General features: G+C 41.7%; 1 protein-coding gene and 1 long non-coding RNA gene across 31 annotated transcripts in view; one reads left to right on the forward strand and one right to left on the reverse strand.

Moving 5' to 3' along the window:
- The window catches only part of LOC148150086 (uncharacterized), a 30,989-nt gene extending 15,284 nt beyond the window's left edge, over window positions 1-15,705 (forward strand). Inside the window, exons 2-3 of the long non-coding RNA XR_015756907.1 lie at window positions 14,842-14,962; window positions 15,634-15,705. This is a non-coding gene — a long non-coding RNA (uncharacterized LOC148150086). The remainder of the gene's footprint in view (window positions 1-14,841; window positions 14,963-15,633) is intronic.
- The window catches only part of LOC122549365 (band 4.1-like protein 3), a 180,268-nt gene that overhangs the window by 59,800 nt on the left and 101,323 nt on the right, over window positions 1-19,145 (reverse strand). For 25 of the 30 annotated variants that reach the window (XM_087986006.1, XM_087986008.1, XM_043689073.2 and 22 more), the window contains exons 7-11: window positions 16,563-16,781; window positions 13,808-13,895; window positions 8,560-8,724; window positions 5,811-5,908; window positions 2,232-2,407 (exon numbers count right to left, since the gene is read on the reverse strand). In XM_087986006.1, coding sequence (XP_087842132.1) covers window positions 2,232-2,407; window positions 5,811-5,908; window positions 8,560-8,724; window positions 13,808-13,895; window positions 16,563-16,781 — 746 coding nt within the window. The remainder of the gene's footprint in view (window positions 1-2,231; window positions 2,408-5,810; window positions 5,909-8,559; window positions 8,725-13,807; window positions 13,896-16,562; window positions 16,782-19,145) is intronic. The other 5 variants (XM_087986013.1, XM_043689079.2, XM_043689071.2 and 2 more) reach the window with 1 other exon arrangement.

Here is a 19,145-nt window from a genome sequence, read left to right on the forward strand (position 1 = left end):
GCTTAGTCAAAACTAATGGAAACATACCCAAGGCCTGGGCAACTAAAAACAAATTCCTTGAAGAATATAAATAAGGTAGGAAGGAACTTAAATGGGCTATAAAATGACCTTGGCCAGCAGGGTTAAAAGAAACCCAAGACATTTTTAAAAAAAATATTTTAGGATGAAGAGGGTAGTTGGGAAAGAGTAGGCCCACTCAAGGATAAAGGCCGGAGGTTATGCACACAGCCAGAGGAAATGGATGAGATCCTTGACTTTACATCAGTATTCACCAAGCGAGAGGTGAGGGATGCTGAGGTTAGGGAAAGGTGTCGGAATACTCTTGGGCGAATCAATGTAATGAAGGAGCAAGTGTTGAGTGTCTTAAAATGAATTAAGGTAGATGAATCCTCAGGGCCTGTTGGGATCTATCCCAGAGTACTATAGGAGGCAAGTGAGGAAACAGCTGGGGCTTTAACATATATCTTTACATCCTTTTTGGCCTGAGGCAAGGTTTAAGAGGACTGGAGAATACCCAATGTTGTTCTTTCATTTAAGAAGAGAAGCAGAGGTATTACAGGCCAGTGAACCTGACTTCCGTGGTGGGAAACTGTTGGAGAAGATACTGAGATCCATTCACATTTGGATGTGAATGGATTTATTAGTGAGAGGCAGCATGGATCTGTGCATGGAAGATCGTGTCTCACCAATGTGATTGAGTTTTTTGAGGAGGTGACAAGAATGATTGAAGGAGGAAGGGCAGTAGATGTTGTCTACGTGGACTTTAGTAAGGCATTTGATAAGGTACGTCACGGCAGGCTAATACAGAAGGTAGGAGAGAGTGAGGACTGCAGATGCTGGAGATCAGAGTTGAGAGTGTGGTGCTGGAAAAGCACAGGTCAGGCAGCCTCCGAGAAGGAGAATCAATGTTTGGGCATAAGCCCTTCATCAGGCACCACTCTTGATGCTGATACAGAAGGTAGACTCTCATGGGATGTGGGGTGAGCTGGCAAGATGTATACAAAACTGGCTTGGTCAAAGAAGCCAGAGTAGTGGTGGAAGCCTGCTTTTTGGAATGGAAATCAGTAACTAGTAGTGTTCTGCAGGGATCGGTGATTAGATCTTTGTTGTTTGTAATACATACAAATGATCTGGAGGAAAATGTAGGTGGTCTGATGAGTAAGTTTCCAGATGGCACCAAAATTGGCAGAGTTGCAGATAGTGAGGAGGATTGTCAAACGATACAGCAGGATAAAGATAGATTGCAGATTTGGGCAGAGAAATGGCAATGGAGGTTAACCAAGACAAATATGAGGCATTTTGGAAGATCCAATTCAGGGTCAAATTATACAATAAGTGGCAGAACCCTTAGAAGCACTGACATACAAAGGGATCTGGGCATACTGATCCACAGATCCCTGCAAGTGGCAACACAGGTGGATAAAGTGGCCAAGGCGGCATACAGCACACTTGCCTGCATCAGACTGGGCATCAAATATAAAAGTTGGTAAGTTTTGTTACACTGTATAAAACTCTAGTTCGGTTACATTTGGAATACTGCGTGCAGTTTTGGTCACCACATTACCAGGAGGATGTATATGCTTTGGACAGGGTGTGGAGGTTTACCAGGATGTCGCCTGGTCTGGAGGGTTTTAGGCTGGATAAACTCGAGTTGTTTTCATTGGAAAGACTAAGGCTGAAGAGTGACCCAACAGAAGTCCACAACATTATGACAGACATAGATAGAGTGGATAGTCAGAGGCTTTTTCATAGGGTGGACAGGTCAATTATAAGAGGACACAGGATCAACGTGAGGGGCGGGAAGTCTAGGGGAGAAGTGGAGGGAAAATTTTTCACACAGAGGGAGGTGGATGCCTGGAACACACTGCAAGTGGAGGTGGTGGAAGCAGGCATGTTAGCAACATTTAAAGTGTATTTTGATAGACACATGAACAGGAGGCGAACAGAGGGACAGAAACCACACTTGGGCATTAAGTAATGGATCTAAATAAGGACTAGGAATGTGTGCAGGCTTGGTGGACCGCATGGCCTGTTCCAGGCCTTGATGTACAATGGAATAAATCAGAGTTCTTGAGAAAATTTAGAAAATAAATCAAAATTGAAAAGAACATGAAGATCTCTTTCCACTAGTCAAATAGAGGTTTCACATTGAATGAATTAGAGTTCAGGCAAGCATAGAACAAACATCCCACTTCACATTGCTGAGGGCTATAGCCTTTAGATTCTCTTACCTCCATCTAAGCTACGTGACATGGTGTAACGTTTGCTGGAAGAACGTTCAAAGTATGGCGCTGGGCGGTCTATGAGGGAACTGGCTCTCCGAGTCTGGGCTTGTGTACGTCCACTGTAGCGGAACTTTGAACCCAATGTGAGGAACTTTTTAGGAGGCGGTTCAGGAGATACCAGCCTGTAAAGATAGAAGTCATCGATTTACCTGCAAAACAGCTACATGAGTGAAGAAATTTTATTTTGGACTTGAATTATTTTGTCATGCTCACTACAGAAAGTGAGTTAATCATGACGATCATCCAGTAAAAAAAAAACTGGCTTCAATTCCCTGCTTGAAGTCAAAATCTTTGTCTTTCGTGATGATGCAATGCAACTTGGCAGATTCTGTACAAATGGTCATCTGAAGATTGGAAATGAATAAAAGAAAGCAGCTGTACCCTAATCTAGGGTATTCATACAGGTCATAAATCATTTAATAATTCTGGGGAGGAAGAAAGGAGGTACAGCAGCTGGGAAAACCTACTTAAGGTCAAGATCATACTGAAGTTATTAAGCAGGCAGTACTGAAGCAGGACCTCACTTTTTAAAATTTCACTTCCCACTTAGCAGGGGCCATACTGGTCAGCTCAAAGGAAAGTTCACCCAGAATATGGTTTGGAATAACAGGAATTTTTTGGAATTCTCTGTACATTATCCAAACGAGTTCGGCAGGGAGTATCTTGTTCAGATAATCGATCGTTCGGATAATCAATCTGATCATAAACAAGCGGTAATTTGTGAATGCTGGTTATCCGAACATTTCTCGGTTATCTGGCAATGCATACCATAATGCCGTTTAACTGATAATTGAATGCCAAGTTGTCTAATGCCGTTTTTACGGGACCTTGAGATCTTGTTCGGATAATCCAAAATTGGATAACAGATGTTCAGATAATCGAGGTTGTACTGCAAATGCAAACAAGGTTTCTTTCTACTCATCATTCAATTGTTTTAAATATATTTTTATCATATAGGTATCCCCTGTTTAAACTGTTCCCATAGCACGTTTCGTTTTAATGCGGTTTGTAGCTTAATGAAGTTCACTAAATACGTTGTGTCCATTTTTGTTTTAGTTCAATAACACTCATGCTCATTTGAAACAGAACAGACTGCCTCTTTATTCCATCAACTCTTCAGTTTTCTCCTCCTTGTTGCTTCCCTCTCCCAACCATCACTTGCCTTTCACCATCCTTCTCCTAAGCCCTTGCTGTGAGCGAGGGAGGGAGAGGATCAGCAAGTGAAAGAGGGAGTGAGTTTAATTTATGGGAAATGGTGAATAGGAGTGACAAGGGAGGAATATCATAACACCAAGCTGGAGGGAGGTAAAAAAAGAGTTAATAAGTTCTTAAGCATCAGTAAGATAACAAGACTGGGCCAGGGATAATCAATGCAGCCAAGAGGCTTTTAATATAAAAATTACAGATCAGAAAATGTAACCCATCCTAACTAGAAGTTTGTCTGTGAGGCAGGAATTTTCATTTAGCAAGTCATTGTGAGGCAAAACAAAAGATTATGCCACAGGCAGTGAAATGTCTAAATTATCAGATTGACAACACTATCTCATGGTTCACAGTAGATTTTAAAAAATGAGTGTTATCAAAATTGATAAATAAAACTGCCAGCTACTTCGACAACACGCATCAATATAAAAGTATAATTGTTATATTGTAAGAAACTAGAATTTCCTATTTGAACTGTCACATTGAGAGGCTGCCTACAAACAGATGAGCTCTCAAGAATCTAAATAACATACTGATGACTATTTTCCACCAATGGATACTATGACTGATTGAACCAGCGTTCCCCTAAAGACATTCCCACAAATTTTGGATATGTAATTTGAAATGAATTTTCAAAAGAACGTGGGTGTGAATGCCAAGTCAATGTCCAAATATAGCAGGACCTCGATAATGTTCAGGTTTACATTGACAAGTGCAAAGCCACTAAGGCTCCTTAGACACCATCTTCCAAACCCACAACCACTACCACCTCCGAAGACAAGGGCAGCAAATACATTGGGACACCACCAATCCACTCAGCATCCTGACTTGGAAATATATCACTACTTAAGGGCAATAAGGACTAGGAAATAAATGCTGGTCCAGCTAGTGAAATGCACATGCCATGAACAAAAAAAAATGCTTTGGTTGCAAATACATTAATGCTTTGATGAGTGACAAATACTTGAGTTTTGGTCCACAATCCTTGATCTTTTGAAGATTTTGCTTAACTCACATTTCCTTATCATTCATAGCATTGATGCATAACTCCCAGCAAGATAATGAACTAAATATTGCTCACACAACTACCTCTCCATGGGATTGCAACAAACTAGGTAACTGGAAAATGTGCATTTCCCCCCCATTCTGTCCAAAGAATACCAATTAGTAGAGATACCATAATCATAAGCTAAGTCCAGTGGATTAATGCAAGATTCACACCTTACTTATCTTATTGCCGAATAATACAACCCCTGATCCTAAAAGGGGTCCTGAGCTGCCACAACTAAGAATTCATGTTGTATGAAAACAAACTTAAAAGTGTTATGGCTGATGTGGCACAACGTTTACGCACAGGGTGAAAAAAATAACATTCAATAAACCAGCACTACATTCTTCACAAATAAGTCAAATACAACTTTGCACTTTTTTTTGGTTTTAGCAAGGAATGGAAGGAAGTAAAACACTAATTCTGCCTTGTTTATACTTAATGCAGGTTTATGAATTTTAAAGAGAGATTAATATATCAACCTGGAAATTTTACAGCAGTATGTTATTATTCAAACTTTTGATGTTTTTAATCAAATTTCTCTTCTTTTATGAGAAGTGCTACAAAAGTGTAGTGTCGCAATCACAACAGCAAATAGAAATTTTACATGGGCATTTTAAATATTTTTCTGTTTACTTTGCTCCCGGAAATTTCCAATCTGTTGTTTGCTGCTGGTTAAGCTTATCATGTTGAAGATGAATTTGCATTTCTGAGGTGCAATGAAAAGTCACAGGCTACAGTCTGGGTGTGACCCAAGCTTTGATCTATGTCCAATTCTGGGACAACTATTTTATGGATAAGGCAGCTATGCCCCATTCAGAACACAGGAACAGGAGTAGGCCATTCAGCCCGTCAAGCCTCTTCTGCCAATCAATGAGATCCTGGCTGATCTGTGGCCTAACTCCATGCATCCGCCATTGGCCCATATCCTTTGTGTAACAAAACAAATCTACCTCCATTTTAGAATGAACAACTTACTCAGCATCCACTGCTGTCTGTGGAAGAGACTGTCACTCTTCATGTGTTGAAGTGCTTTCTGATATGTCTCCTAATGGCCTGGCCCTAATTCTCAGACTATGCTCCTACTTCTAGAATCCTCAAGTCATGGAAATTTCCTATTAATACCTTGGCCTCAATCAGATCACCTTTAAACCTTCCAAAATTCCAAATTCTAGAGAAAACAGGCCTAATTCGTATCATCTGTTCTCATAACCTAACCCTTTAAATCCAGGTATCCGGTTAATTCCATATTAAAAGTTCAAGGTCAGGCTTACCGAAAGAATGTGTGATGTTCAATGCATACTTTCCACAACCTTTTAGCTGCTTTGTGGTTTGGAAGTTTAAATCCAATGGTGCTCTCAAATTGCTCATGCTAGGAAGAAAAAAACACACAGTGTCACGCTTTCTTGTGAAAACAGTTCAGAAAATTACAGCCAAATGAGGATACAAGTCCAGCATCTAGTATCTCCCCAGAACCAACAACACAACTTATTTACTCATAACTTAATCAGAAATTAAAATCATCCAAGTTTTGACACTTGACTAATTATAGAGCAATTGCTGATCTGTTGCACTTCAAATTCATCCTCCTTTGCTCTGAGGGCTGAGAAAGCCTATGAACAGTTAAAGGCAAAACCCTGACAATTTGAGGGACAACCATGAGGGTTGGTGTCCTCCAGCACTGAGGACCCTATTACAGGCACCTTCCTGGCTTGCACCAAAACTTTAACCTAATGCAAAAAGACAGCATACAGATCAAAGCCATGCTCCCCTCGCAGTGTGTTTTTTTTAAAAGGAAACTGTCTTTATTTTGGAGGGAAATTCCAGTCACGTTCCTGAACTACACACATCAGGACACAGAGGATGAACTCAAAGCCGCTTTGGAAAAGGATGAACAAAATTACTTTCTGCAATTCAGGTTTGCATCAGCCCTTCCTAGATACTTGGGCTTACGAACATCCACTAATGAAGTCCAAATGTGTAAACACAACTTCATAAAAAGTATGATCCAATGTATGGCAATAACAATGAAATAAAACCAGATTTGTACTTGAGACACATTCAGTTAACTTAACAGCGTTTTTATTTTCTGCTATGGTTAAGATTTGCCTACTTTCAGTCAGCTGATACTCTACAGAATTTAATTTTCATCAAAATACCAAATTAGATTGCAAAACATAACAATGCTACTCACTAAAGCAAAAAAAAAAATCTACCATTAGCACTATTGCAATGGCAGCTGGTTTTAATATGTAGCAAACTGCAAGGCCAGCACTCAGCCACTCAACATTTAAACAAAGGATTAGGCGCCATTCCAGAACAACTGTGACATTGAACTGAGGAATGCAAAGAAAGTTACAAACTGTACCTATAGTGATTTGTTCTAAATGTACTTTGTCTGCACAACATTGTTGAGTCTTTTAGCCACTGTTGGGCAAGCTGCCATTGGAAACAAGCTTTCAAGGTATTTTTTTCATTCTGATATCTGCACATTTGCTAATACAGTAATGTAGGTCCATGGAAACATGGCAATTTGTCATGGGCTCAATGTTTCAGGTCCCCATCTAATGTTTTGTAGCATCATGTTTAAATCACTCACTTCAAACGTACCACCAAAAGTTTAAATTTTTCTCTTTCTTCTATGGGCTGGCATGGTGGCTTAACAGGGGTTAGCACCACTATCTCATAGCGCCAGGGACCTGGGTTCCATTCCACCCTCAGGCGACAGTCTGTGTGGAGTTTGCATGTTCTCTCAGTGTCTATGTGAGTTTCCACCAGGTGCTCTGGTTTCCTCCCACAGTTGAAAGATGTGCAGGTTAGGTGGATTAGCCATGCTAAATTGTCCATAATGTCCAGGCTAGGCAGACAGGCCATGGTAAAAGTGGCCATGGTAATGGGGATAGGGCTGGGTGGGATGCTCTTTGGAGATTTCTTGCAGACTCAATGGGCTGAAGGGCCTTTTTCTCCACAGCAGAGAGTCTAATGATTTATAAATGTTCTGCACATGTTATGTTAAATGATTAACATCCAAACTTCAGCTAAGGCTTTATTGCTTCAGGTATCATTACACTGCTGACAATCTTTGATGTACAGCATCTTAAAACATCTGAAGTAGGGTCGCATGATGTTAACTCTGCTTTCTCTCCACCGATACAGGCAGACATGTTGAGTTTCTCCAGAAATTTCTACTTTTTATTTCTTTCAGATCTCCAGCATCTACCGTTCTTTGTTTTATCTTAAAACATTAACTATCATAACAGTAAATGACTGTTGGAGACAAAAATAAAACCATTGTTAGAATTGATCCCTTGTAAAGTAACTGTGAGCAGGCTATTTTGGTAAGGACAAAATACAGATGCTGAAAATCTGGAACAAACACTGATATGCTGGAGAACCTTAGCAGCTCTGTCAGCATCTGTGGAGGGAGAAACAGTTAATGTCTCAAGTCTGGTATGACTTCTTCAGAACTATGAAGGGTTGAAAATTGTGATTTTTATATTTTTAACAGAGACAGAAGCAAGGGGAACAGATAGTCCAGAGTCCCTGGGCAAAAGACAAAGGGGTTTGCTAATGGGAGGTGAAAGAGAAATAGAGAGATGTAAAACAGATGTAAAGCATGGAAAGCTTAAAATGGGTGCGCTCTGCTATTTCACTTGTTGTGGATGATTAACACAGCAAAAGGAAGTTCTGTAAGTTCCTATGCATGGAAGGGGCAAGTAATCAACAAGATTAAATGTGTTGTTTTATCCAATATTTTGTGCATGGACAATTGTGTTTAATTCTTACTGAGAAGACTGCTCCCTTCTTAACGAACAATAATAAAAATTAAAAATTAGATTCACTTGAATAGACACAATATGGATGTAAAAATAACCTTTTCTAATACTTCTGAGCTCTGAAGTTTCACAAATGTCAATTCTTAACCTCGTAGAATCTGCACATTACAACAACACAATGTCTGCATCACTGTATTTTCACAAAGTACTACATATAATTAGAGAATAAACAAGATGCAAACCTCACATTTGAACTTACTTCACTGGGTCGGATTTTGATGTAGAAGTTATTCCTTTTATATGAGATCTTGAGAACCTTGGGCCAGGCAAATCTGTTTATCCTTAGCCTGTCTCTGTAGATTAGCAAGCCGCTGGCGCACACACCAAGCATGATATCAACTCCTTCAGAATCCTTTAAAACAAAGAAAAATACCCTGACAGAACAGTCTTCACCCAATGATTAGATTAGATTACTTAATGTGGAAACAGACCCTTCGGCCCAACAAGTCCACACGGACCCACACGCACATTCTCCTAGTGTCTGCATGGGTTTCCTCCAGGTGGTCCAGTTTCCTCCCACAGTCCAAAAATGTGCAGGTTAGGTGAACTGGCCATGATAAATTGCCCATAGTGTTCGGTGAAGGGGTAAATGCAGGGGAATGGGTCTGGGTGGGTTGCTCTTCGGAGGGTCAGTGTGGACTTGTTGGGTCGAAGGGCCTGTTCCATACTGTAAGTAATCTAACCTACTTCCTCTGTGACTTCCTCCAGCCAGACAAACCTGTGCTTATTTAATTCTGGTCTCCCAAGCATTCTTGATTTGAATTGCTTCATCACTTGCAAATCAAATCTTCAGTTACCAAAGACCCAAGTTCTTGAATTCCTTACCTAAACTACCCTGCCTCGCTGCTTCTCTTTCCTCCTTTAAGGAATATCAAGCTTATCATCATCTGCCTTAATATATTTTTAATGTGGCTTGGTGCCAAATTTTGTTTGCCAAGGTTACTGTGCCACATTAAAAGGAGCTAAATAAATACATTTTGCTGGTGTTCAAACAACTTAAAGAACTTTTTTTTATTGTCTCCAGTAGCATTTCTGTCACAGGAGAAAAAGATCAACTAGAACTTGGGGTAAATAATTTTATAATTCTGAGGTAGTTAGAGTTGAGGTGATAGTTTTTCTGAAGGTTAGCCTACATACATAAATAATTTGGACAGTGACTTATTTTCTCCCCCACCTCTGTTCAGGCCCTGAGAACTAGAACTCTCCATCTAAACTTTCGCATCTATCTCCTCCTTTTGCCACTCCTTAATATCTATTTTTACCGAACTTTTGACCAAACTCTGAAACAAAGTAGACTTGTCAGTCAATTCTTGAATAGGTCGGCAGGTTCTCTAAGAGCAAAGGGAAATCCTGTGGACATTCCAGGCGTAGAATTTTACAACTAATTTTGCCAGTGGAGTGGAGACATTGCCATATCACACGTTGATCTCCCACCTCAAATTAAACCATTAAGAGAGCTGCTCAGGTTTGCCAAAGTACTTCATGTACTGAAGAAAGGCCAGGCATTTCTGCAGGAGAGATGTACACAGGACATCAGCTTTAAATATTTTTGTACATTCTAGTTGACAGGATAGAACAGAACCATAAATACCAGCAAGGTCTCAGAATCAATTCCTGGTCTGTGTCATGCTGTGATCTTGTTTAAAAGATATTTGTATAAGTACATGAATAAAAATGGTTTGGAGAGATATAGGCGGGACTAGTTTAGTTTGGGATTATGGTCAACACCGACTGGTTGGACAAGAGAGTCTGTTTCTGTGCTGTATGATTCTATGAAAAGCACCAAAAGGTTTATTGATGCCCTGTACTCGCAAACCTGTACACAGTTAATGCCGGAGCTCTACGAGAGCTTTGATATAAACACAAGGTTTAAAATCTTGTCCAGTGCCAACTTGTTCCTAAGATTTAGATAAATGGAGGATGTATTTTTTGTTGTTGAGGAAATGTGCATTTCAAGTTAACAAAAAAAAATGAGGATTTCTTTCAAACAAATTTAAATACATCCAATTGGTAAAGGGAAAATTTCCTCTGACACCAAATACTCTCTGACTAAGTCACATTTATCTTTTGATTGTATATGTAAAAATATTTCAATTTCTAGGGTTACTTTATATAGTTATGCGTGTAGGATTAGAAAGTGATGTGGCAGATGATCTGTCCACAGTCTATTTACATATAGAATGTATGCAGTGTGAAAGTTTCAGGAGAAAGTGAGGACTGCAGATGCTGGACATCAGAGCTGAAAATGTGTTGCTGGAAAAGCGCAACAGGTCAGGCAGCATCCAAGGAGCAGGAGAATCGACATTTCAGGCATGAGCCCTTCTTCAGGTATGAGGAGAGTGTGCCAAGCAGGCTAAGATAAAAGGTAGGGAGGAGGGACTTGGGGAGGGGTGTTGGAAATGCGATAGGTGGAAGGAGGTTAAGGTGAGGGTGATAGGCCGGAATGGGGGTGGGGACGGAGAGGTCAGGAAGAAGATTGCAGGTTAGGAAGGTGGTGCTGAGTTCGAGGGTTGGGACTGAGACAAGGTGGGGGGGAGGGGAAATGAGAAAACTGGAGAAATCTGAGTTCATCCCTTGTAGTCAGAGGGTTCCTAGGAGGAAAATGAGGCGTTCTTCCTCCAGCCGTCATGTTGCTATGGTCTGGCGATGGAGGAGTCCAAAGACCTGCAGGTCCTTGGTGGAGTGGGAGGGGGAGTTGAAGTGTTGGGCTATGGGGTGGTTGGGTTGGTTGGTCCGGGTGTCTCAGAGGTGTTCTCTGAAACGTTCCGCAAGTAGGCGGCCTGTCTCCCCAATATAGAGGAGGCCACATCGGGTGCAGCGGATGCAGTAAACGATGTGTGTGGAGGTGCAGGTGAATTTGTGGCGGATATGGAAGGATCCCTTGGGGCCTTGGAGGGAAGTGAAGGGGGAGGTGTGGGCGTAAGTTTTGCATTTCTTGCGGTTGCAGGGGAAGGTGCCGGGAGTGGAGGTTGGGTTGGTGGGGGGTGTGGACCTGACAAGCGAGTCACGGAGGGAGTGGTCTTTTCGGAACGCTGATAGGGGAGGGGAGGGGAATATATCCCTGGTGGTGGGGTCCGTTTGGAGGTTGCAGAAATGACGAAGGATGATATGATGTATCTGGAGGTTGGTGGGGTGTTTGCTGAGGACCAGCGGGGTTCTGTCCTGGTGGTGATTGGAGGGGCAGGACTCAAGGGCGGAGGAGCGGGAAGTGGAAGAGATGCAGTGAAGAGCATCGTCGATCACGTCTAGGGGGACATTGCGGTCTTTGAAGGAGGAGGCCATCTGGGTTGTTCGGTATTGGAACTGGTCCTCCTGGGATCAGATGCGGCAGAGACGAAGGAATTGGGAATATGGGACGGCGTTTTTACAGGGGGCAGGGTGGGAGGAGGTGTAGTCTGGGTAGCTGTGGGAGTCGGTCGGTTTATAGTAAATGTCCGTGTTGATTTGGTCGCCCGAGATAGAAATGGAGAGGTCTAGGAAGGGGAGGGAGGAGTCTGAGACAGTCCAGGTGAATTTGAGGTCTGGGTGGAAGGTGTTGGTAAAGTGGATGAACTGTTCAACCTCCTCATGGGAGCACGAGGCATCGCCGATACAGTCATCGGTGTAGCGGAGGAAAAGGTAGCGGAGGAAAAGGTGGCAGGTGGTGCCAGTGTAGCTGCAGAAGATGGACTGTTCCACATATCCTACGAAGAGGCAGGCATAGCTGAGGCCTATGCGGGTGCCCATGGCTACTCCTTTGGTTTTGAGGAAGTGGGAGGATTGGAAAGAGAAGTTGTTCAGAGTGAGGACCAGTTCAATCAGTCAAAGGAGGGTGTCAGTGGGAGGGTACTGGTTGATACGGGCGGGAAAGGAAGAAGCAGAGGGCTTTGAGTCCTTCGTGATAGGGGATGGAGGTGTACAGGGACTGGATGTCCATGGTGAAGACAAGGCGTTGGGGACCGGGGAAGCGAAAATCATGGAGGAGGTGGAGGGCGTGGGTGGTGTCCCGAACGTAGGTGGGGAGTTCTTGGACTATGGGGGACAGGACCGTGTCGATGTATACAGAGATGAGTTCGGTGGGGCAGGAGCAGGCTGAGACAGTGGGTCAGCCGGGGCAGTCAGCCCCGCCCCTCCAATCGCCACCAGGACAGAACCCCACAGGTCCTTACCTACCACCCCACCAACCTCCAGATACATCATACATCCGCCACCTCCAATAGGACCCCACCACCAGGGATATATTTCCCTCCCCTCCCCTATCAGCGTTCCGAAAAGACCACTCCCTCCGTGACTCCCTTGTCAGGTCCACACCCCCCACCAACCCAACCTCCACTCCCGGCACCTTCCCCTGCAACTGCAAGAAATGCAAAACTTGCGCCCACACCTCCCCCCTTACTTCCCTCCAAGGCCCCAAGGGATCCTTCCATATCCGCTACAAATTCACCTGCACCTCCACACACATCATTTACTGCATCCGCTGCACCCAATGTGGCCTCCTCTATATTGAGGAGACAGGCCGCCTACTTGCGGAACGTTTCAGAGAACACCTCTGGGACACCCAGACCAACCAACCCAACCACCCCGTGGCTCAACACTTCAACTCCCCCTCCCACTCCACCAAGGATATGCAGATCCTTGGACTCCTCCATCCCCAGACCATAGCAACACGATGGCTGGAGGAAGAGCGACACATCTTCCGCCTATGAACTCTCCAACCACAAGGGATGAACTCAGATTTCTCCAGTTTTCTCATTTCCCCTCCCCCCACCTTGTCTCACTCCCAACCCTTGAACTCAGCACCACCTTCCTAACCTGCAATCTTCTTCCTGACCTCTCCACTCCCACCCCGGCCTATCACCCTCACCTTAACCTCCTTCCACCTATTGCATTTCCAACACCCCTCCCCCAAGTCCCTCCTCCCTATCTTTTATCTTAGTGTGAAAGTTTCAGCCAAGTGCACAGTTTTACACAGCAGAGGAATATCAACAGGAAATATCTTGATATTCAATACTTAACCCAGATGAGTTCCATATTGTTTTTGAGATAAATTGTCAGATAGGAATAGAAGATTAATTGCAGTCATTGAGTTTCTGTGATTTGTTACTTCAGCTGGAGAACAAAATAAACATTTGCTGATCTATTCATTTGTATATCAGTACACCCAATACGTTATCTAACTGATTACAAGCACTATTTAGTCTTGTTTCTTAACCTTTTCTTGATAAATCCTGCTATTTTTCATCATGATATAATTGAAAACTAGAAAAGGTTTCATATCAGCTGGCATAAAATTCTCTCTCAAGAACCTGGTTCCCAAATGCTTTAGTCATTATTGAGGGGCACATATTTTTACTTCAAAACAAAAGGAACATTTTCCAACAGGAAATCAACTCTTTCATTCTTATGGACATGTATTCTGGGACAAAATCTACATTGTTCACGTGTTCAAGAAATACCTTGGCATGATGTAGGTCAACTCCATACATGGACAGCTTTTTGGCATTCTCCAAGAAATGCATCTCTGCTTCAGCTGGTGTCATACCCCTAAAATGTAGAAGCAGAAACAAGATTTTCACTCCATCCTCATCTCAACTTGAATATTTGGAAAGCTTTCAAAACTCCACTTCAAAACAAGCAAGCTAAATCCTCCCAAACATTGCCGTCTAAACTAACCAACGAACTGTCTGTGACTTTCTCTGAAGTAATCAGTTGAAATATTTTGTGAAGGATATAAAGACTCATGCACAAAATGATTTTTTACAAAAGGAAATGTCAATTTTGTTATTAAGCTATTCCTAACTGAGAGAATACTCTGCACCCAGAAGACCAAGCATGTGAGTTGCATGTTTTGAAATACAAATATATTATGGATTACCTGGCAACATACTGTCAGCAAAAAAAATCAGTCTCTGCTTAACCCAACTACGATACTGCATAGCAGAAAACGATGGACCTATCATATAGCTGTGGTGTAATTAGTGCAGTATACGTTGCATGCTTCCAGTTTAGGGAGAGAAGCATAAAGTTTCTTAATTGAGAATTATTAAAGAGTGAAATGAATTTCAAAAGAAAAATATACAAACAAGAAACAGTGACATTTAATCATTTTTGTACATTGCAAAAGCAAATTTTAAAAAGCCATGCAGTGGAGTTCCTAAAGTTATAAGTACTAAGTTTCTGTTTTTCTTGGTATATGTGTTAATGACAGAAAGTGGTATCATTTCAAAAGTTGCCAGATGACACTCAACTTGAAAGTGCTGTTCAAAGTATCTACTGACACTAACCAATGATAAATTCTGACTACACATGCTCACTACTGATTTATTCTTTTTAAATGCACATGTGCACGCACAATATAAAACGGATTTTAAAAATGGAAAAACTGTTGATATATTTCAGTCTTTTTTATTCACCTATAAAATTCTTTTTTTTATATATGTTTTAAGGGTTTGCTAGGATTTTAATTATGCTTTATTTCAATTTCTTTCAGAAATTTAGCTGCTACCACGCACGCAAAGAAAGCCTAAACATTGCGTGAACTGAAGTGGTTGATACCATGGGGATAGAATGAAACCATCCTAGTGAAGGTCAGCTCAGAATGCAGCAGAATGGTAAGACTTTGCATATACTTATTTACATGAAGAGTGACATATAGCAGGTATACAGATTATAATGGTCAGTGCAGATGTTGGCTTTAGCATTGCCAACTTAGCTGAAGGAAGTTGCAATTCATTAAATGAAGTATTTTTGGAGAAGATAATGTGCATCAGAAGTGTGTTCATGGAATTAGAATAGATCAAATGTCATTAGCACACTCATGAAGTTAATAACACGCCTACCAAAGATAGACAGTATATAAGTGAAGAAAAGAAAGTGGTCAGGTATAGGTCTTTTTGAGAAAGATCTGGCATTTTTGGGGGAGTATTGGCTGTGATTTGTTCGACAGGCTTGAAAGCAATTATGGACAGTCCAACAAAGATGGAACATAGAGGAGATGGTGTTTGAGAATGGTTGACTATGCCAAATGATGCAAAAAAGTCTAAGAGCACAGGGATGATAGCACACTGCGAACACACTCTCAAATGATGCCATTTATGAGTTTAGTCGGAGCTTTCTCAGGGTTATGACACAGGCAACAGCAAGCCTGGAAGCATCAGAGGGGAAGGATTTCAGAAGAGGTGAGCAGAGAGCTGGGAGAATATTAATGAGGAAGGGGAAGTTAAAAGATGATTCGTTATTTGCGAGAAATGGATAGCTCAAAACTTGATTTTTTTTTCCCCAGCAATGTGGTTGACTCTTATCTACCCTCGGGGCAACTTGTGATGACAATAAATACTGGACATGCCAATGATGCCCACATCCTGCAAATGAAACTTTTTTATAAAAGGTAACGATGACAGTTTGCACAGCAGACAAAACAGCATATGAGCAAAGGCAAGTGTATAAAAAGAGGCATTTAACCTGATGACATGAAAGTTAATAATGTGTCATCGTTCTTTTCACACAGACTTAAGGAAGTCTAAGTCAAATTTCCATTGCTGATTAGAGATCAAATGCTGCTGAAAGCTAAAATTTCAAAGTTACAATTTAATTTTCAGTTCCTGAGCAGTTAGAAATGTTCAGTATTACCTGATTTAGCTAATATAATAAACATCATCAACAGCCAAGTTGCTCGAAGTCAATCCAGAAATGTTGAGGCATTTAAGTTTGGGGATTTGTGAATAAATTAACACCTGAATTAAGGGAAACAGGCCATCCAGCCCTTAATGCCTGCTCCACCATTCAGTAAGATCATGGCTGATCTATTTGTGTTCCAAATGTGACAGTCCCATCTACCCTGATAATCTTAGATTGCCCTATCTATCTCTGCCAGCTCCACTGCCTTCCAAGATGAAATGTTTCAAGGTTGCATAACCTTTAGAGAAATACATTTGTCTTGATCTCTGTCTAAAAGGTTGACCTCTAAGTTTAAAATCAGCACCCACAAACTCTGGACTCAACCAAAAGAGGAAACATCATTTTGACATGCACTGTGTCAAGGCTATTCATGATTTTATAAACTTCAATCAAATCACCCTTCACTATTCTTATTGCCCATGAAAACAAGCAGAGGCTGTCCAATCTTTCCTCATAATTCACAGATCAAAATAAAAGCAACAGTTCAACACAAACACCAAATCTGACAGTTGGAGACACACACAATGCACGTACTTGTGGCTTTTGTGCAGTTCTATCACTTTTTCTTCCAGTTCCTTAGTTTCATTTGGAGCAAAGCGAAACTCACTGATGTAATCAGTGCCATATTCATCTGGGTCGTAGTCCCCAAGTTCTGCCTGAACAGTGTAAGAACCAAGCAATACATGCGTGGCAAAAGAACATGGCAATCGTCCAGAAACAATATCGTCACGCAGCTGCAGACACAGGTAATACCTACATTGAGAAAAAGAACACATCGAAACTTGAGACCTATCAAAACCATGGCACTTTTCATAAAATTTAACTCTTGAAAGCATTCACAGGGTTAAGAAGTTTTTTTTTAAAATCACCACTCGTAAACTTGAAAACTCATTCCTAGCCTAAGCTGCACTTAACCAAACCATATTCAAAATGCAACCAATAATCGCTATAGTCTAGACAAAAATAAATAAGTGATGTGCAAGATTTGATTTAAATACTTGTCATGGCCTGAAATTAATTCAGACACACTTTTGGGCGGCACGGTGGCTCAGTGGTTAGCACTGTCGCTTCACAGCACCAGAGACCCGGGTTCGATTCCAGCCTCGGGTGACTGTGTGGAGTTTGCACATTCTCCCCCTGTCTGCGTGGGTTTCCTCCGGGTGCTCTGGTTTCCACCCACAATCCAAAGATGTGCAGGTCAGGTGAACTAGCCATGCTAAATTGCCCATAGTGCTAGGTGCATTAGTCAGAGTGGAATGGGTGTGGGTGGGTAACTCCTCGGAGGATTGGTGTGGACTTGTTGGGCCGAAGGGCCTGTTTCCACACTGTAGAGAATCTAATCTAATCAACTGACATAACACACACAGAATGAAAGAAAAGTCAGGGGAATCCCATTCTGACTTTTTTTTTGAAGGAGTAAATTGAAAGCTAAAGAAATTCTAACTCTGTGAGCACTTTCTAGTGCCTGAAATATATCACATTACTCAATAAAGTCGCGCTGTGAATAATAAAGTCCAAATGGTGAGCACTGAAACATCACATCAGACAACCCAAGAAGCTATTTCTAAGTAGTGGCTTTCAAAAGGCTAGCTGACATGGCTTCTTTTTGAGAATATTTTTGTTTCAAAATCATGTTTGGAAGATAAATTTTCTTATACTTGACAATAAGGCTAGGGAGTTGAGAGTGTGGTCCTGGAAAAGCACAGCAGGTCAGGCAACATCCAAACAGCAAGAGAATCAATGTTTTGGGGATAAGCCCTTCATCAGGAATTCCTCCTTAGTAATTTGTTAAAAATCACACAATACTAGGTCATAGCCCAACAGGTTTAATTGGAAGCACTAGCTTTCGGAGTGCCCTGATGAAGGAGCAGCGCTCCTAAAGCTAATGCTTCCAATTAAACCTATTGGACTATAACCTGGTGTTGTGTGATTTTTAACTTTGTACACTGCAGTCCAACACCGGCATCTCCAAACCATCCTTAGTAATTATTTGACTTCAGTCATGGTATTGCAAACTGATGCCAAAATCATAGAACATAGAAAAATACAGCACAGAACAGGCCCTTCGGCCCTCGATGTTGCGACGACCTGTGAACTAATCTAAGCCCACCCCCATACACTATCCCACCATCATCCATATGCTTATCCAAGGACTGTTTAAATATCCCTAATGTGGCTGAGTTAATTACATTGGCAAGCAGGGTATTCCACGCCCTTACCACTCTGAGTGAAGAACCTGCCTCTAATATCCGTCTTAAATCTATCACCCTTCAATTTGCAGCTATGCCCCTCCCCCCCACAAGCAGATGTCATAACTCACTGTCCACCCTATCTAATCCTCCGATCATGTTGTATGACTATTAAATCACCTCTTAGCCTTCTTCTCTTCAATGAGAGCAGACCCAAGTCCCTCAGCCTTTCCTAATAAAGAACTTCACTTCAGATCAGACAACATCCTGGTAAATCGCCTCTCCAACTTTTCCAATGCATCCACATCCTTCGGATGTGGCTCCGGAACTCAATCCCTCTACCAATAAAACCTAACACACCATATATCTTCTTAACAGCACTATCAACCTGAGTGGTAACTTTCAGGGATCTATGTACATGGACACCAAGATCCCACTGCACATCCATACTACCAAGAATCTTTCTATTGATCCAGTATTCTGTGTTTCTGTTATTCTTCCCAAAGTGAATTATCTCATATTTAGCTGCATTGAACTCCATTTGCCATTCTTCAGTCCAGTTCTGCAGTTTACCCAAGTCTCCCTACAACCTGCAACATTCTTCCACACTGTCCACCACTCCACCGACTTTAATATCATCTAGAAACTTACTAATCCATCCACTTATGCCTGTGTCCAAGACGTTTTATAAAAATGACAAACAGCAGTGGTCCCAAAACAGATCCTGGTGGCACACCACTAGTAACCGGACTCCAGGCTGAATATTTTCCATCAACCACCACTCGTTGACTTCTTACAGAAAGCCAGTTTCTAATCCAAACTGCTAAACCACCTTCAATCCCATGCTTCTGCATTTTCTCCAGTAGCCTACCATGTGGAACCTTATCAAAGGCTTTACTGAAGTCCATGTACACCACGTCAACTGCCC

Source organism: Chiloscyllium plagiosum, unplaced genomic scaffold, assembly GCF_037043375.1.
Source record: "Chiloscyllium plagiosum isolate Xiang-an unplaced genomic scaffold, Cpla_swu_hap1 HiC_scaffold_4, whole genome shotgun sequence".
Lineage (NCBI taxonomy): Eukaryota > Metazoa > Chordata > Chondrichthyes > Orectolobiformes > Hemiscylliidae > Chiloscyllium > Chiloscyllium plagiosum.